Raw genomic sequence first — 25,548 nt, 5'->3', positions numbered from 1 at the left:
TATCATTCATTACAAGCTAGGTCACAGTAACGGAACAAGTTCATGGGCTCTCTCTGAGAGCCTTGCTCATAGTTACCATGGTGACATTGAGAGAATTAAATTTCAGACTTGTTCATGAATTTCTTGCAGATCAATGAGAAAGATAATCAGTCACTTAGCAGAGAATCCATTTTTAATAGCCCACACCCATCATATCATTCCTGGGAGTATGTACTGTGGGTGTGTGTTTGCACTTATCGGCGCCCTTCATCTCTGCAACTTAAGAGCTCTGCTTAGGGACACTGCATAGCCACGGTTCTCCAGACTTACATAGCTCATTTCTCAGTCACATTCTGTCCAGAAACATTGAATTTTAAAAGGTAAACTATGATGAAAGTGAAAAAAGCAAACATAACCTTCAGAAGTCTGTCTGATACGTGGTGTTCAATGTTCAGCATTTTCCTGGGGTTTCTTTGCTGTGTATCAGGGGTGTTCATCAACATCTGTCCAGCAGCTGCCTGATGTGATCAGGTGACCAGCCTCATCATGTGGACAAGCACATGTACGTGTGACTTTCAGATGGCAGCGGGGCTCCTTAGCCCCACTGTAGAAGGCTTTCTCCAGCAAACCCAGAGAACTTTTTCCTGTATTGCTCTTGGTCAGTAATCACACACACTTTGGTTTTACCAAGTTCTTTATCAAATGTAAACATGATCTTTAAAACAGGCTTATTTTTCTGTGTCTAGAAAAAAAGTCAAATTAATCTCCCATAGGTTTATGAATTATTATTATTATTATTATTTACATCCTTGGACCAGTTCATTCACGCTTTCCAAGTACCACATCTCCCCACAAGCTGGACCAGCAAAGGACTTTGAGCAGTTTCCATTGCACTTGGAGGCCTGGATGGGTGCAAGGGTCACAAGTGGAATTGTTGTGATGGTTAGAAGACAACACTCCTCTGTTGTCCATGGCAGGCACACCTGCCCGTTGAACGCTTTCCTGGCTGGGATGGTAACTATCTGCTAATAAGGTAGTCCCGGACTTTAAAAACCAGTATCCCTAGGGTGACAAGCACTGGGATGAATGCATATAAGATCAGAAAGTTTGCCGTGAATCTGGATGTGGCCCCTGGGCAGGTTCTCTCGATGAACTGGATTCCTTGGGTCATGGAACACATTGGGTTATATGGCATAGAGGTATTGGAGCTACCTGCCAAGGGAAAGATTGACAGTGTCAGCGCTGATGCATTTCAGGTTATTTAATCACAAATATTTCCCTGATGTTCAGAAAGCATTCAGCACGCTAAGTAGCCTTCTTAAATGAAAGGCACATGATGTTCCGGGGAACCCGGAATTAACAGTGGAGCAAGAGTGAGTCTGGAGGTCCTGGCTTGGTTTGAAGATGGAAAAGTATTTGAGCGTATTTTGAGAATAGATACATTCCCTATTCCTGGTTGTTGCCTGCTATCAAATACCCCAAAAGTTACTGGTATTGTCATCTGAAAATATTTAACCACTACTCTCCACCATACACTGGGATTTCCGGTGGCTGTGGGCCCTTGTGTTCCCACTGCCCTGGCTTGGAGGTGGACCTTTGTCTTAAAAATTAATGGGTTTACCCATCTGTATTCTATACACATTTGGGGAAACAAGAGGCCACATTCGCTTGCTTTGGTTTGTTCAATGATCTAGGAATGATCTAGATATTACTAGCAATTACATAGACCTGTCACTTGTAAGAATGTCATGTGTCCTCAAGACTGTTGACTGGAGAGTGACTTGACCAGTGAATATTTCCCATTAAAAATCAGAGAAAATGGTGGGCTTTATTCAAATCAAGGCTTGAACATTTCATTATGAAAATACAACATTTCTAAGAGTTTGGGGAGATGGTTGTCACAGAAGCAAGAAGACCTGAGTTCGAGTCGCCCACATAAAAGACGGGGCACGGTGACACACACTTACAACCCCAGCACTGGAGAGGCTTGTGTCCCTTGTGCTTCCTGAAGCCAGCCCAGCCTAATCAGAGAGCCCAAGTCCCAGTGAGACTCAGCTTCAAACAATCAAGTGGGCGGGCAGCTTCGAAGGACAGAACTCAAGGAAATCCAAGGTCATCTTCTCTCTCGCTCTCTCTCTCTTTCTCTCTCATAGCATTTCATCCAAAAATACATTCCCCTAAGAAACTGCTCACTTAGAACAACATGTAAAAATAATATTGTAAAATGGAATACTTACCACAAGTGAAATTCAGCCCATAGAACTCATTGACTACAAGAATCTCACAACAGTATTTTTGGAATGTAAAATAACTCAAGATTTTAAAAGGAATAGGCATTTCTTCTATGTTTCTTAAGAAAAAGAAAAAAAGAGAAAGAAAATTCAATAAGTTCTAGTAAATAGTCTTATTACATGAACAAAACCAGTCTATTTTTCTAGTCTAAATATAATCTTCCATCTCTATTATAAAATGATGCTTACTATGAAGTCTTCAATTAACACTGAAAATGGTAAGTCTTCAATGAACACTGTCCAGAAACAGCTGTTGGCATTTTGGTGCTATGGTAGAAAATGTGTGTATTTATGAAACTCCCACTGTGTGGAACCAGGCTCCTCACACTCTTGACCTTTATTCTCCCAAATAGGTCTCAGCCATCCCGGCATGTCAGGAAGTATGGCACTTCGTCATTTCTAACCTGGCAGCTCATTTCAGTAGAAATTTTGGCTGGTTCTCTCGCTCTTGCTCTCCCTCTCTCTCCCTCTCTCTCCCTCTCTCTCCCTCTCTCTCCCTCCATCCTTCAACATTACTTATATAAAACATGCAAGAAATCATACACATAGCAATACTATATTAGGTGATGACTGGCGTCTGACTAAGCAGAGATCTGAAGGTCCTCAGGGTGATGTGAGGACCAGGCTAGCATAGGAGGAGGAAAGATGGAGGCTGCAAGCAGAAGTTTTTACTTGGGCTTTGGTTTGGCGGATTTTCGTTGTTTTGGGTTTGGGTTTGGGGGTTTGTATATTTGTTTGTTTTTGTTTCTCCCTTTCCTTATTCTTGACAGAAAAGCATGGTCCTCTCCAGTCTGTCTCAGGAGAAACTTCCTGCCAATATTGATTGCCTCTTGGAGCACAGTATGGTTTCTATCAGTAAAAATATATCATGGGACTGAAGAGAGAGCTCAGTGGTTTAGAGCACGTGTTGCTCTTGCAGAGGACCTGGGTTCAATTCCACACCTACATGCTGGCATACAGCCATCCATAATGCCAGTTCCAGAGGATCTGACACCCTCTTCTGACCTCCACAGGCACCAGGCACACATGTGGTACACAAACATACACAAAAGCAAAACATTCATACACATAAATTAAACATATATTAAATAATTTCTCTTTATGAGATTCTAATTCTAGGTGCTTTGGGGATTTTTAAAAGTATCCTATCCCTAAAGAAGTCATACCATAGTTAGGGACATAGAATATGTATCCTCGATTCCACAAAAATACACAGAAGTGAACTGTTGGTGCCAAGAGCATGTAAACAACCAATACCACATGTCCTTACAATTCTTATTTATTGTCTCACCTATTCCCGGGTGGCCCCTGAGCCCCGTGACTTTAGTTACTGGAAGTTTTCCAAGAGCACAGACTTGGACTGGAGAGGGTAATAGGGACATAGGAAAAACAGAGGAGAAAGGCCACTTACGGAGCAGAAATGTCCTAAGCACGGCCAGCTGGCCCCACTGCCGGGGCCGAATACTTCTCCAAGCTAGAACGGAGAATGGCAAGAGGCAGACGAGCTTGGAACAACATGGCCAACAGTAGTTCCAGGGTCTTGAAATGAGTTGACATTGAGTAACCATGGAAACGATCAAGTTGAAATATCGTTTTAAGGAAATTAATGTAGCCCCAACAAGAATGGACCAGAATAAGGGGAGACCAGTAAAACAGGGAGAGCAGGCCACGATAAAAACGTTCAAGGATGAGGTGGCAAAGACCTGAACAAGGTGGTGGCCCCAGGGGGATGGCTGCCCTGCTGTGTGCTGGCGCTTTGAGGTCAGAAGTGTGTGGCCTCACCTTGCCCTGTGCACCAGGCTCAACACAAGACATGTACTCCACCTGCACTTACTTACATTTGTTATCAGAAAGGAGCCCAACATAGCCAGTGCCTGAGTCCTGTGTGGCAGCCCAAGGAAGGTCATCCATTTATCCAACAAATCCAACAAATGATTTTTGCAAACATGCTTGGCTCTAGGTCGTGGGCTGACCACTGAGAAAAACTGTAGTGATAAATGGGGCATGCTGCTCTCCAACTGGTAGTCTCAAATATAGAGAAAGGATTCAATGCAAGATGGCCCTTAATGGGCCTTGGGGGGGGAGGGCTTCAGAGAGAGCATCTTCAGCCCTGGGGCCAGAAGGCAGGCTCTGCACAGGTGACAGGGGGACAGAGTGGAAGGCACAAAGGAAGAACAAGATCCTGCCACAGAAATATTGGACTGCTTTCAAGAGGGAGGAACCATGAGCTGTTTATTGACATGTGTTGCTGTGTGGAGGTTTGACCAACAACAGGAGAGTGTTTGCCAATATGGCCATGGCATCCCTTTTAAAAATGATCATCCCCTTACCCCCAAACCCAAGTGTGTGAAATCATGCCCGACTGGCCGGCATTCTAAAGATCTGAATATATGAAAGAGGAGACGTTGCCCACCCTGAGGTCCACCTCGTTGGCCTGATTCTGAACCTTTGGGCTGACTTGCACAGTTTTCAGAGATGTTACCAACCACTTCATCAGCAGAGACAAATAGAGTGTAATAGAAAGGTTGTCCTTTATGGAGGGAAATGTGGTAGCTCGCCTTTATATAGTCTAGTATGGTCAGCTCATAGCATGCTCTCAAACTGGTTGTCTTATGTACACCCCTAGCCTGAAGAGGTAGCTTCTTATCTCAAGATTTTATAAATGAGGAAACCAGTTCTGATAGAAAAAAAAAGTGACTTGTTCACTGTCAGATGGCAGCTACGCAATAGAAGAAGCTTCTGGTCCAGGGTCAGCCGTCTCCAGGAAGCATGTGCACTGTGAGCATCCTCTGAGTGAGCATCCTTTGAGGGGTGGTCCTCAAACAGCCAAGTCCAAGCCTAACTTTCTTACTTGAAAACAAATTACTCCAACCCTCACATAAATGGAATTACATTTAAATAGATGCTCACTTTTTCATTGTTTCTTCCTTGATTTTGTTGTACGTGGGGGCTGTGTGCATGTGTGCACATGTATGTGCGTGCTCATGTGTGTGCCCCTGAGCACACATCGGGTGGCCATAGGAGGATGCCATGTGTTCTTCTCTGCCTCTCCCAGTTCTGTTCCTGTAAGACAGGGTCTCCCACTGAACCTGAAGGCTGTGGTTTGGGGGGTAGGCTGTTTGCAGCAATCCTCCTGTCTCTGCATACCCTACCCTATGTGCTGGAGCTCCGGGCCATGCCTGGCTTTTATGTGGGTGTGGGGAAGCCAAACTCAGGTCCTCATGCTTGCAGAGTTCACCTTTTCCTACTGAGCCACCTCAGAAAGTCATCACATTGTCTTAGGGTTGTAATTTACTTACAGGGTCCCACATGTAATGTTGCCTGGAGAGATTTTACTCTTTACCTTTTTTGACCCTTTTGGCTACTAATTTTAAAAAGTATGTGTGTTGCATGAGTGTATGTTCTTGGTTCCAAAATGATATATAAGAGAAAAAATTATAAAATAAAATGTGATGAGGAATTAAATATCACCCAGAGATACTGTTAGCACTTGGCACATGTCCACTAATTTTTTTTTGAAGAGTACTTTATACTATTGGCTCTTTCCTTATCTAACTGATTTTAATTCCAGAGTACCATTGTCCCCTGTGACAAAATCTTTGCAAGCTAGTGGGAGAGTAGGATGAACAGGGCAAGCCCCATCCCCCTTTACCAGAGGAGGGAGTTCTAAAGAGATGGCTTAGCAGTTAGGAACACTGGCTGCTCTTGTAGAGGACCTGGACTCAGTTCCCAGCACCCACATAGTGGCTCACAACAATCTGTAACTCCAGTTCCAGGGGATCCTATGCCCTCTTCTGGCCTCTGTAGGCCCCAACACATACACAGTGCATTCAGGTACTCACACATACACATACTATAAAAATAAATACTTTTTAAAATGAGACTTGAGAGCTGGAATGAAGCCTCACTTGCACTAGTTAGGAAGGAGCTCACATGCACACTGGCTCTAAATTGGGCTGCGGGTTTTCTTAGAGAATCTAGGTTAGTTCCTTCTCTTGTTTCCCTAGCTTGCTACATATGAGTCACATCAATAATGTGCTTACCTTGTTGTGTCCTGATGTCCAATAAAAAGACATCGTACTAACAGACAGTGAACAGTTCAAGGTCTAAAGCAATCTTGGTTGGCGAGTAATAGAAACAGCCCAGACTACAAGGTGATCACTTCAACCTGCGCCACTCGGCTCTCTGGGTTTGGTTTATGGCAGTCATTATTTGGTGATCCTTGACCACAAATCATGACAGACTACATCTTTTCAATCATTTCCTCTTACCTGATAAATCCAGATCCAATGAGCAGTCCAGAAATGCTCAACAGAGCCACAATACTGTTGACAATATTGGGGTTTTGGACCATCCCAAGCAACACAAGAGTTAGAAATTCTCCAATTAAGTGGGGGGCCAAGAGAGCAGCAGAGAAGTACCCAAATCTGGCAGCCTCAGGATACAAGCCCAGAGTCCTAAAAAAACACAAGTCTTCAGGTTTCTCTCCCAGCACTATCATTTAAGAAAAAGATGATACTTGCCTCCTGTGAATGATTCCTTGCTGGCTAGTGGGAGGGTGGAATTAGCAAGGCGAACCACATTCCCCTTTGTCAACCCTCTTTGGGACAAAGCTGACATTTGAGCCCACTTATTACCATCGACTTCACCTCAATGTGAATTGCCTGTTATAACTTCTTCAGCTCTCGTGGTAAAATATTAAATTGCTTAGACAACAGCCATACAGGCTGGCAGATGCAGGGCTGTTAAACTCTCTGGGTCTCTTCATAAATAACTGTGTTCTTCCCGCCATTCCTATGCTAATGCTGAGGGCTCCCCCACTGCGCTGCCCAGCACCTCATCCCTATCCTTAGGATTATTGTCAGCATGAACTTGCTCACTACCTTGTCCCTATCTATGCATTACCTTCCCACTCCTTCCTATGAGTGTCTTTTAATCTGAGAGCCTTGATTTGACCTTCATGGCCTTGTAACAAGCTCACCTGTATCCGTGCATTTTCCTTGTATACGTCTATCAGCAAATTGTTCTCACCAGTGATCATGTGTCTTAAACTCTCATTAGACTCGGGGGGTCCATCAGTCCATTTGTAGAGCAAGGAAAAGAAACCCCCATGTTTCAGCTATGCCCTCCCAGCCAGTCTTGAAGGCTGTCCTTTCCTCTTGCCCAAATCACCATGTGTTTTAATTATGTTAATTTTCTTCTCAACCCATAGCCTTGTGGCTTTGAAAACATTCTGTCACCTTTGGCAGTTTCATAGTATGAGGACAAGGATCATCCTTTCCACTCCAGTCTTCTCCCTCACAGTCTTTTAACTGTCTTGATAAGCCATCCGTAGAAATGTCTCCTAGTCAGCTGCTCTCCTTCCTAACTTCAGTCACTTGCTGTGTCTTGCACAGAATCTTCCAATTACTCAGAATCTTCCAATTCCAAAAATTCAGACTGCAGTTTTGAAGTACAGCCTTCTGCCCCATGTCCCCAGATCCTGGCCCATTTCTGCACCGTCTCCTTCCAGGAGCCCTGTTCACTTCAGGGACTAGAAGTAAACACAGCATATTGCTACACCAATTGGACCCACTTTGCTACTTTGCTGCTGTGACTTGGCTGGCTTTGGGATCTGTAACTGTAATTCCTGCTTGATAACTGTTCTATTATATGTAATTTTACTATGTTAAAGTTAAAACATTCCTTTTTGATTAGCTAGAAAAGGGAAGTGCTGGGGGATGCCTTTCTGTATGCTGTGAATATGTGTTGCTACCATTGGCTATAAATAATGCTGTTTTGGCAGCTTAGAGGCAAGCAGGAAATCCAAGGAACAACATACCAGCAGACTGGTAAGCCAGGGAACACGTGGCAAAACATAGGTTAATAGAAATGGGCTAATTTAAGATATGAGAGCTAGCTAGCAAGAGGCCTGCCATAGACTATACATACAGTTTGTAAGTAATATAAGCCTCTGTGTGTTTACTTGGGTCCCAGTGGCTGCAGGACAGAGGGCCAGACAGGACCAGCGAAAACTTCTACCTGCAGCAATCCCGTAAGGTTTTCTCATTACATCTTGGGGTCCAGTCTCCTCTCATCATGGTCTCATCATGGCTCTCATAAACCTCGACTTAAATTACTTCCTCTCCTGCTTCCCCAATGTCAGGAAGAGAACTCACCTGTTCTATGAGTGTGTGTGTGTGTGAGTGTGTGTGTGTGTGTGTGTGTGTGTAGTTTCTCTCCATCTTCGCCCAGTGTGACTAGGTCTGCTTGCATCCATGATGCCATGTTGTTCGAATGCTCCTGTATGTGCAGCTCAACTTGACTACTTCGGCTTGTATTTCCATCTGCTCAACCTAATTATTCGCTTGCGTGCTAATTTCGCAGCGCCAGAGAACTCTAGGAAAGGAGGCTCGAGGGAAGCCTTCTATCACAGAGCTGCATCCCAGGTCCTCCAATAGTTTTTGATGGTTCTCCTTACCACATTCTAAGACAACCATTCTTTAAGCCCAACAGTCATGGGATGAGACATGCTGATTTCTTTCCCTTGCTCTCCGAATGGACTATGGGGCCCCCAAGCCTACTGAGAGTTTAAGACACACAATCACCAGTGAGAACAGTTTGATGAAAGACATGTACAAGGAAAATACACAGATCAAACAAGTGTCCCTTTTCATACTATCCTCCACCAGCTCATATCTTCACTGCTACCTCCAGCTCATGCCCTGTTCCCCTGTAAACTAGAGTACACTCCTGAAGCTCTTTTCGTGTCTTTCCTTACCTCCTTCAATCTGTACTGGTACTGAACAGGCTTATCTCACACACACACACACACACACACACACACACACACACACACACACACGCTGAGAGAGAGAGAGAGAGAGAGAGAGAGAGAGAGAGAGAGAGAGAGAGAGTGTGTTTTGTGGTCCTGGGGATTGAACCCAGGGCCCTAAGCATACCAGGCAAGTGCTCTGCCACACCCCAGCCTGTTAGCACCCCCTTTTGTTGCCCATGCTCTTCTCTGGCTTTGGTTCCTGGGCCTTTCCAGACATGGAGCCTCCCTGGGCCATCCACCCTCTCCATCTGAAGTCCAGTCTGTTAGTAAAGAGATTCTGGACTCTCCAGACCCAACACAAGGGAGCCCCTGTCTCCTGCAATGTCCTCTCTTATGTCCTGTTACCAGGCAGTCAGCGCCTCCCTGACCAGACCCCAAGGCTTTCAGTCTCAACTTGTGCTCCTCTCCCCAACCCTTCATCACATGACCACAGCACACCAAATTCTTCCATTACAAAGACCTTCTGTGAGTTTGCTTCTGAACCTGTGCCCTTGTCTGCTGATGGTCCCTGCTCCTTCCTCTCATTAAACCATGGCTTATTCAGTTTTTCTACAGATACCTCCAAACTTCCTCTCCCCAAACTCTCTGTCCACCCTTGAACACAGAAGATTTTGAGTGCTATTGAGTGTAAGACAAAGAGTGAGCGAGGTTGGGGAGCTGGACCCACTTGAATGGAGAGCCGCTGGCCAGGAGACATTTCTGTTCAAGACTGAAGGAAGGGACTGGTGTGGGAACAAGCAATTCGTGCATCCTCTGTAAGCCACTAAGATCATGCATGTGAGCTAGGATGTGTGCCTCAGTTTCCTCCTCTGTAAACAAGAATGTTTCCTTGTCACCCTCACAAAGTGGTCACAAGGATTCAATAAATGAATACATGCAGAGCTGGTGAGTGCTTGCTAAGTGTGAGCTGCCACACTGATTGTGAGCTGCTGGGCTGTGTGTGAGCTGCTGTGTTGTGTGTGTGAGCTGCCACACTGATTGTGAGCTGCTGCCCTGTTGTGTGTGAGCTGCTTTGGGCATCCTCAGCACAGTGCTTCTGCCTCTGTATGAGGCTAATCTTACACTTCCTTGAATTAAAGTTGCCCAAGGTTTGCTCCGGTCCACAATCTCTCATCTGAAATGCATTCAGCAGATGTATTTTTTGAATGTGGAAACTTAAGAGTTTTGGAAACCAGGCCGTATTGCAGTGGGGTCTGGGGCTCTCAAGCATGTTAATATTTCTGCTAAGCAGACTGTTCGTGCGGGGTTAGTATAGAGACCTGGAGTTGGTTCCAGTCGTATTCTGCCATTGAATGAGTTCAGGTGGGGCATGCTGGGAAAGAGCTGCCAGAGCCCTCTAGAATGTCTGAGGGGTCTAGATTTCAGAATCTCAAGCTTCAGGGCAGGACCCTTGAGTTTATTGTTCATGAATCTCCTGTAGCACCCAGTACTGTGCCTGACACAGTGGGCAGTCTGTTGCTCTTTTTGTAACTAGATGGAAGCATTTTCCACGTGGCTAACAGCTTCATGCTACTAGAAATGATTCTCCTTTTTTTTTTTTTTTTTTTTTTTTTTTTTGGTTTTTTTAGAGACAGGGTTTCTCTGTGTAGCTTTGAGCCTTTCCTGGATCTCGCTCTGTAGCCCAGGCTGGCCTCGAACTCACAAAGATCCGCCTGGCTCTGCCTCCCGAGTGCTGGGATTAAAGGCGTGTGCCACCACCGCCCGGCTGATTCTCCATTTTTATGTCTGAAAAATAGTCATGATGTGCATGCCCGGGCTCCATCTGGTTTAAAACCATACCCAATCTTCTCAAGTCTGGTTGAACCAGCTCTTTCTCACAGTCAGAGTCTAAATTAAAATCAAAGTCTTTGCTTCATAGGTCTTAAAGAGCTATGTGACTTAACGTGATGATCTTATTATATGCAGGACCTAATTCAGAGACTGGGATTCTGCATGTGAAATAAACCGGCCATCATCAGTCCATGGCCATGTTGAGTAGAAAGAGTCTAAATAAACAAAGCCTCCAGTTTGCACCCAGCCTTGTTTTTACTCAAAAATAATCCCATTTTAAAAATTTGCTCCCAGGACATGAAGGGAACATTTTACTCTGAATCCATTGTCCTGAGTGAGATAGGCCTGTGGCTTGTAGCACCAGTCAGATCACCCCACATTGTTTCCAAGCTCAGAGAAGAGGGGTGCCATCTGGGCTAGCAAGAAAGGCTATGTGGTTGCTGTCATGGCCTCTGTTGGAAGTCCACCCTCATGCTGACGGAACACAAGCAGCCTTATCTCTGTGAGTAAAAATGTCTCCCAAGAGACCTGTAAAGCCTTCATTCTGGAGCTTACACCAACATGCCCTTGGTTATTTTGCACGTACATAGCATGTGGTTTGTAAAAACAATTCATATTGTGTGTCATGGCACTGTGGTGCTAGCAATTAGGAGCATCTGCAGAGGAATCCAGTCAGTGAAGAGGAACGGTGTCTCAAGATCTGCAGGTTCTCTCTTGGCACAGCTGAGTGCCTTGGCACTAATGGAGTCAGGACAGGCCGACTCACGTCCTCCATGTCTTCCTGTGGCAGAGCCACATGGGGAAGAGACACGGCAGAGACAGGTGAGGACCATCCGCCTTCTCGTGACAACAAAGCGAGCGTCTTAACCCTGCACGTTTTGAGTTCTTTCTAAAGTTCTAAGACATGAAAAGGCCATCAGTCAAAGCTCACAGACGTGATGCTGTCCCCAATGCTTCTTCCTGTAGCCGCTCTGCTTCCTAAACCCTGTCAACCCACCAAACTGCGACGTCCTGGCCCGTCAGCAAAACTTCAGGTTGATGGGGCTGCTGCAGCCTTGAGAGGCCGCCTGAGTCCTCCACCTGGGTCCCAGCTCCTTGTGAACACTCTTCTCTAGCCCAGACCCTCAGAGCACGAGGCATGCTGTTCCCTGGCATAGTCTTGTTGGCCTGCTCTTGGGTCCCATGCAACCCTCAGTGGGGTTATTTGTAATAAAATGCCTGCCCTGAAAGGCAGGTCATTGCACCAAACATGGAATGGAGTTAGTTTGCCCTCTTGCTATCTTCCCATGTGTCCCATCCGCCCTCCACGGGGAGCCTGGCCCAGGTGAACGCAGTGCCCCTGAACACCACCTTACCAGTAGCACACACTGCTGAAAATCACAGTGGCAACGATGCTGAAGGGGAGCGCATGCAGTACGTAGGCCAGCAGCATCTGCCACTTCTGGTACAGGCCATCCTGACTTTCCCGGTCACTGACAGCTCTCAGCATGGGAACTGGCATGGAAGGCATGTTCCGAAAATGGTCAGTCCCCACACCACGGAGGGAGGAAAGGCTACCGAAGCTGAACTTGAGGTCTATCGGGGCTGGATCAAGAAGGCAGCCAAGCAGACTCCATGATCATGGAACAATAAATCCTCCCGCTTCAAAATTCTACACACTACCTAGGGGCAGTGTGGTAGCAAAGACGCCACACTTTACTTTCTTCTCTGTAAAAATAATACAATGGTGGGCCTTTGGAAGGTAGCAGCTGGAGCAGATAGATTTGGTGGGGGGAGAAATGTACCTCCCACCCATAGGCACTTACACAGATTCACAGCATTGAGCATGCCGGTGTACGGGGTGGCTCCCACGAGCTGATACAGCAGACCCACTCGGTCCTGGATAGCACCCTTTAGTACGTTGTTCTGGACCCGGAGAAGGTAGAAAATGAGGAACAGACCCATGATCAGATTCTGAACAAGACGCATAATCACCGCCTGCTTGTTTCTCATTAAATTTCTCGTTACTCTCCTGAAAACCAAATGAGATGGTTTTAATCCATTTTATTTCATTATTGGTAAATGTCTGTAAAGACCCAAAATGGGCCTTGGCTGTGTTTCCAAAGCTCTTACCTCAAGAGGACACCCAGCTTACAGAACACTCCGGGAGGATCTTTCGTTTTGAAAGGAATCATGGGTAAGGTTTTCAGGTGTTTCGTTCTTTCAATATTCTCCAGGATTTTGTGACAGATTGCCGATTTTTTGAAGGCAGATTCGAGCATCTGGACTCGCTTGTAGGTTTCTATTTCTCGCTCTCTGCTCTGGGTATCCACTGACGTCAAGTCCACTAAAAGTTTTCCCCAAAAGATATGACTCATGTTCCTAAATACACACACACACACACACACACACACACACACTCACAGGATGGACCATGACATACCTGACCCATCAGTTGTTCTGACCCTGTCCCAGCAGAGAATGACCATCTGCTGCATTAAAATGTCTACAGCTACCCAGAGAGGCCCTGAGAATCCCCTAACAACTGCCCGGGAGAATTCAGAAACTCAGCTCTGACAGAGTCTGAGAGAGAGGCCCCATTTTATTCTCTAGTAAGTCACTGGGGCAAGTTAATGGACCAGCCAAATTTACTCCTTGAAAAATAAAAGAACACCAAAACAAACAAAAAGCAAAAACAAAAACCTAGAAGAGCAGGTATCACGGAAATCAAAGATAAAGAAGGTTCAGGGCTGGCGAGAGGGCTCAACAGGTAGTGGTGATTGCCACCAAGCCTATTGACCTGACTTTGATCCCTAGAACCCACATGGTGGAAAAAGAGAACTGACTTCTTCGGGGCTGTCCTCTGACTTCCACATGTAGACCATAGCGCACGCACACACACAGAAATACATAAATAATAAAATCCTAAAAAAGATTTTTAAAACAGCTGTGATGGTGCAATTTAAAAAACAAAACCAGAAAACAAACAAACAAACAAACAAACAAAACAACAACAAAAACAAACAAACAAACAAACAAAAACCACTTACTATAGAAATCAAAGGGGTTGGAATGTTCAGGACAAGGGTAACCACACTTATTGAAGAAATCAAGCATTTCCTCTGGCGAGCCGCAGAAAACCAGCTCTCCGTAAGTCAGGATGGCAATTTTGTCGAAATGCTGCTTGGATAACAGACGGTGTTAGTGAGTGCTCAGGTGACCATGTCTTTATGGGAAATGCATTTCCAAGCAGCCAGTTAGTCCTCTGTTACCTTGGCCATGCATCAGTATTTGTGTGTGTGTGTGTGTGTGTGTGTGTGTGTGTGTGTGTGTGTGTGTTGGGGGAAGGGGTTCCATTGGAGACAAGGGAGGACACCCCTCTGCTTCCCTGCATGGGTTACCTCTGTGCATGATGGGTATTGCTGTATGGCACTGGGCCTCAGCATCACATTTAGGCAGAGAAAAACCACTGAGAATGATGTGGAGCAACCCGAGGTGTGTGTGTTGGTTGTGTTTGAAGTACTAGATCCTATAATAATAATAATATTATTATTATTATTATTATTTATTATTATTATTATTATTATTATTATTATTATTATTATAACTAAAAGGATACTGAAGTTTCTTCTGTGGATAAAATCTGTGATTTGGGGGGGTTGGGGATTTAGCTCAGTGGTAGAGAGCGCTTGCCTAGCAAGTGCAAGGTCCTGGGTCTGGTCCCCAGCTCCGGAAAAAAAAAAAAAAGAAAGAAAAAAAAATCTGTGATTTAGTGACAAAATGGAGCTTCAGTAGCTAAATGGGCCATGAGGCCATATTGCTGGGTGTGTGTGTGTGTGTGTGTGTGTGTGTGTGTGTGTGTGTGTGTCCCTCAATTGCTCTCCACCTTACGTTTGAGAAAGCATCTCTCACTGAACCTGTCACTCATGAATTAAACTGGACTGGCTAGCCAGCAAGCCCCAGAGATTTTCCTGTCTCTGCCTCCCTAGCGCTGGAATTACAGGTATGTGCCTCTGTGCCCAGCTTTTATGGGCATGAGAAATCCAAACTCATCCAGCAAGCACATTATCAACTGAGCCATCTCCTCCAAGCTACCATAGACAGCAGTTTACCAACTGTATGATATTGGCTCTATTTTGAGTCATTTCTAATTTAGACTCTTCTTCTGTCGAGTGTATATGTGGATGGCCGGCCCCAGGACTGCCTTGTGGACTGAATGATTGTGGACCGAATGATCTAGTGTATAGAAGAGGCTTGGCACACACTAGGTACTGAGTAAATCAGGCCCCTGGCCCTTTCAATCACTAGTGTGTGCTCTTTACCCTGCCCTGCCATTCCTGGTTCAAGACACTACACACCCTTCTCTTGAGTCGAGTAGGACATGCAATAGCATCCCCTTACTTGGAAGAGCTCAGAGCGAGGCTGGTGGATGGTGACGATCACAATGCGGTCCCTGCGAGCCAGCTCTGTCAGGAGGATGACAATCTGATTGGCCGTCATGCAGTCCAGTCCTGTGGTCGGCTCATCGAACATCATGACCTCTGCCGGCAAAGAAGGGTCAGACGTCTGAACCACTGCCCAGCGTGCTCTGGGCTTAAAACTCAGTAAGTCCTTCATTAGGCTGTTGCACCCCATCCAAACTGCATGGCAAGAAGGAGCTTTCAGCCTGAGCCCAGGAGATAGAACCTGACCTGGGGGGGGGGGGGCAGCTCTCAGCTCTGGTGCACACCTGGAGACAGGAGAGTGACCAGATCAGGCCTCTTTGTATCTGGGCTACTTGGGCTCTATGCGGGGAACACGCGCAGAGAACAGGGCTAGCAGGCAGCCTTTGGGGAAGTCAAGGGGATGAGCCAACAATTGCCTAGCCCCCAACCTTGTTTTCTATCAGGGCACTTTCCAGTACTAATGGGGTGTTTGCACAGCAGAAGAATGAAACCAAGTCGGAGATGGGAGGAGGAGGGCGGTAGATGGGCAGGCATTGGTTGTGTTCTCTAGTTTAACTGTAGATTATATCTACCCAAAAGTGACGAGGACTTCTTAGCATCCCGTGACCAAGCACCGTTAGAAGAGGCAGGCTTGTTCTACCACAGGGTGCAGGAAGAGTGGAGGTACAAAATGCCCTCTCCCAGGTGCATATGTGTGATGATGAGGTTTGTCAAGTTGGGAGAATGACCAAACCAGGTAGAAGGAGGCAGGGGACTGGCTACCCACTTTGCAGTACCTTCCCCATGGCATATACACTGTGCCAACTCATAAACACTTCTAACAGAACTCACTGGCCTTCCCTACAGTGCATAATGGAGCAGCCCTCATAAGTTAGGGTGGACAGGGCGGGTCTCATAGTCATGGAGAGGGTTCTGGCACACAGATACACAAACGGGATGCTCTTAGGAGATGGTCAGTGCAAATTGGTCCTTGTCATACTAACCCAGTAACCCCGTGGGTAAGTGAAAACATGGTCCAAGCCGAAGATGCATGTAATACACCTAACCTACTGAGCATCACAGCTTGGTAACACAGCACACTGGGGCCAGTTGTCACCCCACAAGGTCAACCAGGAGGATGGCTCACTGCTGCAGCCCGAATACCATGAGAGAAGGGGCCACCATTTCTCATTAGTCTGAGAAAAGAGCAAAGTCCTGTTGAGTGTTTATCTTTCACTTCACCATAAGGCTGAACTGTGTTAAGTTGAGTACTGTCTCCCGAAATGATAGGCTCTCACCAGGAAATGAACTACATAGCATTTCCCAAAACTGGGGTCTCTGGTTTGGGAAACCTCAGAGATTTCAATCCTACATGAACCGTTTCTCACTGGGGACTGTGAGGAAAGGGCCTCACACACCTAAAAGACATGGAAGATCGATACCCTGAGAGCATCTGGGAGCAGGTCTGTGTCCACTTACTAGGGTCCTGAAGGAGTTGGGCTGCAATGGAGACTCGGCGCCGCTCGCCACTGGAAATTCCCCCAAAATTATGGTTGCCAATCATTCGGTCTGCCACGTGGCTCAGACTCAGCTCCTCCATGACCGCCTCTGCCTGTAAGAGACATAAATTCCAGGGCTTCCACCTGTAACTACGGCTGATACTTCAGTTTATGGGCAGGTGATGGCCCAGGAAAGATAACACTTCGCAGAGAGCAAGGGGCACTCTTAGACTTATCATACCCTTGGGGAGAAAAGTCCATTACAGTGAAATCCACTTGGTTTAATGTGTAATACAAAGGTCAGATTTAAACAAATGTTTTTAAGTTCCAGGAGTGACAATATGTTTATTCTTGCCTCAGAAAAATATCCCCAAGGTATAATTATGACATATATTATGTTAAGTGTTTGGGTTTTGAATTTTATTATCATAAATACTTTCTGTGCTTTAAAAAAATTCCAACTTGGTTTGAAGTGGCCCTGTCTCTCCTTGGTAACCCTAGTAAGTCCTGGAGTTTCGAGTGACCAAATGTGGTGTGGCTTTACATCAAAGGAGTATAATCCAGCTTCCAAAAGTAATTAAAAGCCATTCCGATCTTTACTCAAATCTCTTCGAGAAACTTCAAAGGATACGTACCATGTAATCCACAGCTCCACTTCCATGCTTCTAATTCCCTGACTCCCTTCACTTCGCTTACACCCCTGCGGCTCCTTGTAGCCCCTCTGTCCTTAATCTCAACTTTCCACACCAATAACATTTAAAAACAATCCTTATTAACTTTCTAAGAAGACTGGCCTTTCTCCCGCTCCCCTTCCTCAGTTTATTGCAGCCCCCAGAGACCTTTGGAAAAATCTCTACTTCCACGTTTCCCCTTCCTTGATCCCGGAGTCTGCAGGAAGCCCGGGGGAAGCAGAGAGGACACAATGGAGCCGAGAATTTGTTCCCAGCCGCCTCTAATGAGATTGCACCCCTTTCAAAGTGAAAAAAGAAAGAAAAAACAGAAACCAGCACATTGCTTTGAAAAATAACCACAGTACTGCAGGAGAAGAGGGGATGACATTGCAGAGGAGGTCCAGAGGACAGGACGTAGCCAGCAGCGTAAATGGAGCTCTGGCCTACTAAAGATGCAAAGGGGGAATGGAGGCGGAGATGTATCAGGAAGTTAGTATGATCTAGTCTGGAAAAAAAAAAAAATCTCCTCTTGGAATCAGATTGAAGGGTCCTAGAACTGAGCTCTGTTTGACATGTGGGTGCTATGAATGGACCCCCGGTCCTCTGGAAGAACAGCCAGTGCTCTTAACAACTTAACCACAGAGTCATCTCTCCAGCTCTCTTCTTAAAAACACGTTATGTGGGATTTAGATTTTAAAACATACTAAAGCAATCGGGAATCTGCCTTTTCCTGAATAGAGACAGAAGAGGAGGGGGTTTGGCTGAGGTAGGTGGGGAGGTGGGGGAGAAGTCCTGGGAGGGGAGCTTGGGGGGGAGAGGTTGTGGCCGGGATGTAAAATAAATAGATTAAAAAAAATACTAATGCAAACAGAGAGAGCTGCAGGGGGGTTGTGAGCTGCAGGGTGGGTGTGTGTGGCTTGTTTCTTCCTCTGTCGCTGGTTAGGACCACCAAGCCGTGTGAACATGTTTTTGCACACCTATCTCTCAGGAGAATACAGGTGTCTTTTTCAGGCTGCAGAGTCCTTCAGAAAGTATGAGATGGGGTTAGAAGGTGTGGATGTATCAATATCAAGATGAAGATAAAGCCCAGCCCCCAGCCAATATTCCACAGAAGTGAGATACTGTATTTGAACAAGCCTGAGGAACTCCAGCCAGAGGCGAGACCAAGGAATAATCTAGAGAAACAGAACCTATGTAATAGCCTTAGGGGAAAAGACAGAGGAGGGATTGCTCTGTGAGGACTGGGGTCCTCTTGAGTTAAAAATCGCCTCCCAGAGTTATCCAGGATTCTCAAGTGAAAACAGCCTGTTCTCTCTCCAGGGCATTGGTAACAAGCCCACTTCCCAGGAAGCTGGGCCTTTTGCAGGTGAAAGCCCTACCTGTCTTATTCTCAGGAGAGTTGGGGGTGTCCCAGTCCAGACAGAACTAAGCAATATTGCCAACTAAGGCTAAGGTGGGTTTACTTACAGCTACTTCCAAACTGGTTACAAACATCCTGGAACCTAGCAAGAGTGATGACTCCATCGTGTTTCTTCATGGAGGAAACTTAAGTCTGCGTTTCATGAGGCTCCTTCAAGACGAGATGGCTTCGTGGGTAAGGGCACTTGCCACCACGCCAGAAGCCGCAGGACCAGGGGCATCATACCAAAACAGATTTAGGTTGGACTGGTCACATTTCAGGTGTCCAAATAGCTCATGTAGCTGCCACTAAGGACCGCGGCAGCGGAGGTGGAGCAGAATAAGCAGAGATGAAAAGGGGCGGGCCAGGAGGTGGCAGGAGGAGGGACTTCTGAGGCCCAGGGCCTTGACCCCTGGGAAGTGGCCTTCACTTTAGTTTTACATACCTTCTTGTGGTAGAAGTCCGAAGAGCTACGGCGGAGGGCCAGCATCGCCGTGTAGCGCAGCGTCTCCCGCACCGTGAGACTGCTCAGAAAGACGTCGCTCTGCAGGAAAGGGGACATCAGGGTCGTCGGAGCCCCGGGGGCGGGGCCGGGATCCCGGGTGGGGCAGGCCCGAGACGCACCCACCTGCAGGACGTAGGAGAAGCAGTCTTGGAACTGGTCCCTGCGCAGCCCGCGGCCGTTCACAAACACCTCCCCTCCCAGGGTCCCTGTGCGCCGCAGCCTCCCGGAGATGGCGTCCAGCAGAGTGGTTTTCCCAGAGCCTGGTGGGGATAAGACAAGACCCTGGAGGAGCCTCCGCACGAGAATGGGGACACTTCTCCAGACCCTTTAAGCTTCAATGGAACCCTGACTGCACTTCTCCATGGCGCCCTGGGTGAAAATCCCCAGGTCTGAACAAATCCCATTTGTCCCCTGAGTGAAGAGGGGTCAAGCCACAGAGGCCAAACACCACACAGAAATGTCTTCTGGATTTGGTGACAAGAAAGTCTTGCCCTTGGTAGGGCTGGAATCAGGTCTGAAGATGTTCTGTATTTGCTCTTTATACAAGATGGCCCAGCCAGTAAAAGGCCTTGCAGCCAAGCCTGAGGACCTGAGTTCAGTCCCAGAGGTACACGGTGGAAGGAAAGAATGAATCACCAAACGTTGTCCTCTGATTTCCATATACATGCCACGGCATGCATTTGCGCATACATATACACACATGCATAATAAATAAATGCAATGAAAAAATCAGGGTAAGAAAAATACAGGATCAAAAAAAAAAAAAAAATTAAGCCTGGTGGTGGTGGTGGCACATGCCTTTAATCCCAGCATTCGGGAGGCAGAGGCAAGTGTTTCTCTGTGAGTTGGAGGCCAGGCTGGTCTACAGCATGATTTCCAGGACAGCCAGGGCTACACGGAGAAAGTGTGTGTCAAAAAAAACAAAGAAGAACAAGAGGAGGAGGAGGAGGAGGAAGAGGAGAAGGAGGAGGAGGAGGAGGAGGAGGAGGAGGAGGAGGAGGAGGAGGAGGAGGAGGAAAAAGTAAAATACAGGTACAAAATGGGAAAGCCAGGGAGGGCTGTTGGAAGCATTTGGCCCCTAGTACCTAAATTTCTTTTTGTGATTCCTTAGGACTGTCCGGTGCTACCTGAATCTAGATGACGTTGCTGGAGCCGTCTGACCTGTGGTGGTCTGACACCCCGAATGTAGACTCTCAGCCCTAGTGAATGTGACTCTGCTTTTCAACAAGTTCCCATGAGTGTTAGAGTTTGAGGGGCACACTGGCTTAGAGGCCATTGGGGGAGCAAATTGACCTCAGCCTGCACCATAGCTAGCCAGCTGCTACCAAGAACATCCCTGAAGAGTTCTAGCCTGGTACTTGAGGTAACAGGGGACATGTCTCCCCTGTTTTCTTTTCCCAAGGTCACATCACACACAACTTAGCCTGGGTCCCAGATTCCCTGGAGACAGGACAGACTTTTTCCTAGCCTTTCCTAATTCTGCCAGGCTGGAGGAGCTCACACAGGACCAGATACAAGGTTTTCTATTCAAGAGCCTTGTGGAAGCTGCTTTTACCACGAAGGGTCCTAAGATAAATTCCTATGGCAGTCATCATCTGTCCTAAACCATGTCTGACCAAGCTTGGGATCAGCACACCTGTTCAGGTACAGTGGCGTCGAAAGGAAAATGGTCATATCCTTGAAAAGGAACATGCTTTCTGGTGTCATCATTTTAGGATAAACCCTGTAAATGTTGATAATATGCTGCTTATCACACTTCGGTGTTCTCGAGACACACTCTGTTGCCTTTCTGCCCACGTGTATTGTGTAGTCTGTTTGCAATTGTTTTTTTTTTTCTGTGACATTAAAAGAATAGTTCGTGTGGTGAAACATCGGTTGTTGGATCCCCACCTGTATTTATGGGTGTTAACTCAACAGCTTCGCTAGTGGCAAAGCCTAATTATCACAGTCAGGGTACTTACAAACTGTCTGAAACTAAAGGGTAGGAGCAAAACCATCTTCTTGCATTTAAAGAAAAAAATGAATCGTGGGTTAGGGAAACGGCTTGGTGGTAGAGCACTTGGTTCAATCCCCTGTACTGCACACTCACGGGAGGAGAAGGGGAGGAGGAGGAAGAAGAGGAGGAAGGAGAGAAGGGGGGAAGAAGGAGAAAGAAGAGGAGAAGGGGGAGGGGTAACCTACGTGAGCCAGTGGGATTATATCCTGACTTCCCAGACACAGTCCCTGTGCTTCCCAAGTGGTTTTTCCAACCAGAGCCTTGAAGACCTCTTGTGCGGTGCCTGGTCCCTCAGTGGCACTTGGTGCCTCGGCCTGTCCTTTCTCTCTGTCACTGCAGGTGTTCACACTATCAAGGTTGAGGCTTCTCAGCCTCACATGGAGATCCTTGGGGGTTCTCCCCCGCCACTCTCTTCCCTCCAGCTGTCTATCTAAACAACGTGAAGTACAGACTTAACTCCGCAGCAGAGAAGGATGCCACTCTGGGGATAGAGTCTTAGTGGCGCACACACAAGCCTCCAGGTGACTGAAGTCTATTGGGAGCTGACTGGGGTCAGTGTGCTTAGAAAAGAGCTTGAGGGTCAGGGAGATGGGTCAGCTGGAAAACAGCACACACTTCAAGCATGAAGACTTGAGTGTAAACAGAGCCAACGCGGTGAGGCATGCTCCTCATCCTGCCGCGTGAGGATCCTGGGGCTCACAGGCTTTGCCAGCCTCAATGAACCAGTAAGTTCCAGGTAAAAGCGAAAGACCTTGTCTGAGGAAGACAATATGGGAAGCCAGGCATGGTAGCACATAACTTTAAGCACAGCACTCCGAGGGCAGAGGCAGACAGATCTCTGTGAGTTTGATAGCAGTCTGGTTGATGGAGCAAGTTCCAGGCCAGCCAGGACTACATAGTGAGACCCTGTCTCAACAACACAAAAACTACAAGTCTACCCATTAATAAAATACATACACAAGATAGAAGACACGCAAGGTTGGGCCTTCACAAACACATGCACCTGCACATACACACGCAAAATAATTTAATTAATTAACTAATTAAAATATAAAAGACTCGGAAGAGATCCCACAGCCCTTCCATTATGTGAATAGAGGCAGAAAATAACTACGTATGAAGAAGCCAGACGTGGCTTGAATACAAAATGTCTCTTATATCCCCAGTTGGCAGTGCCTTTTGGGGAAGGTTCTGGAAACTTGAGAAGGTGGAGACTAGCTGGAAGATGTTGGCCACCGGAGGTGCTCCTTGGGTATGTCTGGTCCTGCCTCTGCTTCCTGTCCATCATGATATAAGATGCGTTACCATAGCTCTCACCATGGTGGGCCAAACCCTCAGGAACCATTAACCAAATAATCTCTCCTCCTCTAAATCATTTCTGCCAGGTGTTTCATCCACGGTGACAAACACCTAATACCACAGCCCTCAGCACGTGTCAGATCTGTCGGGCCCTTGGGTGTCAGTCTCTTGCCCACAAGTCCCCCAGTGTATGATATTTTCTTACAGTAACCCAATTAGACTAAGACAGCCAGGGAATTCCTTTTCACTTCATCTTCTCTGTATCATTTCATTTGCTTTTAAGACATTGCCATACAGCTGTGCTTGTATTCAATCTAAGGCTGGACATCATAATCCCTCCTGTATTGCCTGAGACTGGACACCTGAGGCTGGGTGATTTGTACGTGTGTGGTGTGTGTGTGTGTGTGTGTGTGTGTGTGTGTGTGTGTGTGTGTGTGTGTGTGTTGACCCACGGTCTTGGAAATATAGAGTTCAAAATGGGATAGCCTCATCTGTTCAGCTCCAGGGACAGACGTCAGGCTACACCACATAGTAAATGGCACCACTGTGAGACAACACGTGAGAGTGAGTGATCGTATGATAAGCCAGGAAGCCAGAGGGGTTCAGGCACCAAGCCTTCTTTACATCAGCTTTGTCTGGTGAGAGCTAGTGTGGACACCTCAATAACCACATCAGTCTCTTCAGAGGGTTACACCCCCATGGCCTACCCACCAGGTCTCTCATCATTTCCACATGGGGGGCAAGCTTGTGTCACAGAGCTTTGGGAGACACACTCAGCTCTATCCAAACAGTGCCACACCTGACTCTCACCACAGACTTAAAAATGGCCTATTCCTAAGAAAGAGCAAGGCGAATGGACAGTGGATTAAATGCCAACAATTTGCAAGCAGCCGCTCAGTCAAGAGGGTTTTATGAATCTAACACGTCAGAATCTTTTCATTTACATAGGCAGGAGAACCGCTTGTCATGAACACTGAGGTATGCCGTGCAGAGCCCCTCTTCTGGGCCAGTGTACCCCCTCCCCAGTGGCTGGAATCTGAGGATTTACAGCTATAGGCTTTGCAGGGACAGGAGAGGAAACTCCTCTGAGGATAATGACTTGTTAATGCCAGAACACAAACACAAGCATAGAAGTCACGTTCAAATATTCAGCTCTCCCCCGGAAAGAAGAGAAGAACATGGGGAGGGCACACAGGGGACCCCAGTCTGGAATGCCCGACTCCTTCTGAGCAAGGCTCAAAACAAACAAAACAAACAAACATGGTGTACCGATAAGACTTGATGCTGACATGAATTCTTTCTTAGTATTCTCTGGCCTCATTTGTCTGATGACTCTCATAATGAACAAGGCCAGGGATCAAGAACATGAGTTGAGTTCCACCTGCTGAACACCTTCACAAGAACTTTCCAGAAGTGGAAATACCAAATGAAAATAGAACGAGGGGGGGCGGCACTGACTGCTCTTCCAGAGGTCCCGAGTTCAATTCCCAGCGACCACATGGTGGCTCACAACCATCTGTAATGAGATCTGGTGCCCTCTTCTGGTGTGCAGGCATACCTGCAGGCAGAACACTGTATGCCTAATAAATAAGTAAATCTTTTAAAAAAGAAAAAGAAAACAGAGCTGGGGCTGAGGCTTGGTGGTAGAGGGCTTACTTAGCATGCCCAAGGTTCTAGATTTTATCCCCTGTACCACCAACAATCAATCAAACAAGGAAACAAACAACTTACTTGTTGGGCCGGACTTCCCACTCTTCCCAGGGACTTTTCTCAATGCCTCACTTTGGTACCAAGTCTCATTCACAGACATGTCATTAGATTTCATTTCAGGGCCAAATGCACGGCCTTCTAGTGAAGCCAAAGCCTCACCACAGTCCTCCTTGGAAGTGTAGAAGCCCTCCAGTTGCTTACCTGAGCTGCCTAAGATGCACATTATCTGTCCACTCTCCATGTACAAGGAGACATCTTTGAGAATTTGCCTCTCCCATCGCTGCTGGAAGGATCTGATGTTCCACCAGGGCCCGACACGGTTGCTTTAAAGTAAATTCCATGAGGGCAAGAGCAGTGTAAGGTCCTGGAAGGGGCCAGACCCTTGCTTCCCAACCCCAAACCCAACTCTAGCCCATCCCGATATCCCAGCTGGTCCTGGAGAGTTTGGCAACTTTATTTCAGTCTCAATGCCCCCACTTTCCAGTCCTTGGAGGTATAGTGGCTGCCGATTGGCCACCACCCAAGGAACATGCCTCCTAATAGCTCCTCTGAATACTGGGTCTCTCTGGCTGGCTGCAGGATATTAACCTGCACAGTGTTTATTCTTGAGGTGAACCCTGCATTCCTTCAGCAGGCTTTGTTCCACCTTGGGCCCCCAGGACCCCCACTTTCCAAACCCTCTCCATCTACGCAGGGCCAAGGAAGGGGTGTGAATAACATAAATTGGGGCCAAGCAAATGGGCAGGGGAAGAGCTACTCACTGGTACTCACTCCCCACTGGCAGCTTTGCCTCCTTCCACCCTGATCTGTTAAACAGGAAGCCCAAAGCCCCCAGGCCCACCCACCCACTTGGTGGGACAAGGCAGCAGAGAGGTTGGGAAGCCCAGTTTTCTGCTGTGGGATACCCTTACCTGACGCTGTAGGAGACATGGAGGACGCTTAGGCTGTGCCGAGCCTCCGAGCCAGTAACAGATCCCTCCTCCAGGGAGCTCTGAGAACTTCTGTTGATGTGAGGCCCTCCGGCTCCTTCTGGACTCAGAAAGGGCAATCCACTCATGGTCAGCAGGAAACAAATGCAAGTGAGTTTTCTAGTGGCCTGTCCCTCTCCAGAGTAGCTTCAACTGAGCCAGTGGGAGTGTCCCGTCTGATTTTGCCCAGCCCTGGAATATCCCTTGTGAGACAGCAGGACACCGATTTGGCCACCAATGT

At 47.0% G+C, this 25,548-nt stretch overlaps 1 protein-coding gene across 1 annotated transcript; it reads right to left on the bottom strand.

Annotated features, from left to right (window-relative positions):
- Positions 1 to 682: 682 nt before the first annotated feature.
- On the bottom strand, positions 683 to 25,534 carry Abcg5 (ATP binding cassette subfamily G member 5). The gene is made up of 13 exons (XM_036171036.1): positions 25,251 to 25,534; positions 24,541 to 24,662; positions 19,458 to 19,594; positions 19,275 to 19,373; positions 16,740 to 16,872; positions 15,238 to 15,377; positions 13,887 to 14,016; positions 12,970 to 13,183; positions 12,663 to 12,868; positions 12,213 to 12,351; positions 6,542 to 6,727; positions 2,217 to 2,329; positions 683 to 1,191 (listed from the first exon to the last, which is right to left on the bottom strand). Exons 1-13 carry the CDS (start codon positions 25,394 to 25,396, stop codon positions 998 to 1,000), a joined length of 1,959 nt encoding a protein of 652 aa, XP_036026929.1. The 5' UTR covers positions 25,397 to 25,534; the 3' UTR covers positions 683 to 997.
- Between the last annotated feature and the right edge of the window lie 14 nt (positions 25,535 to 25,548).

Source organism: Onychomys torridus, chromosome 21 (genome assembly GCF_903995425.1).
Source record: "Onychomys torridus chromosome 21, mOncTor1.1, whole genome shotgun sequence".
Taxonomy (NCBI): domain Eukaryota; kingdom Metazoa; phylum Chordata; class Mammalia; order Rodentia; family Cricetidae; genus Onychomys; species Onychomys torridus.
The sequence above is the reverse complement of the archived record's forward strand: the minus strand, read 5'-3'. Positions and strand labels throughout refer to the sequence as shown.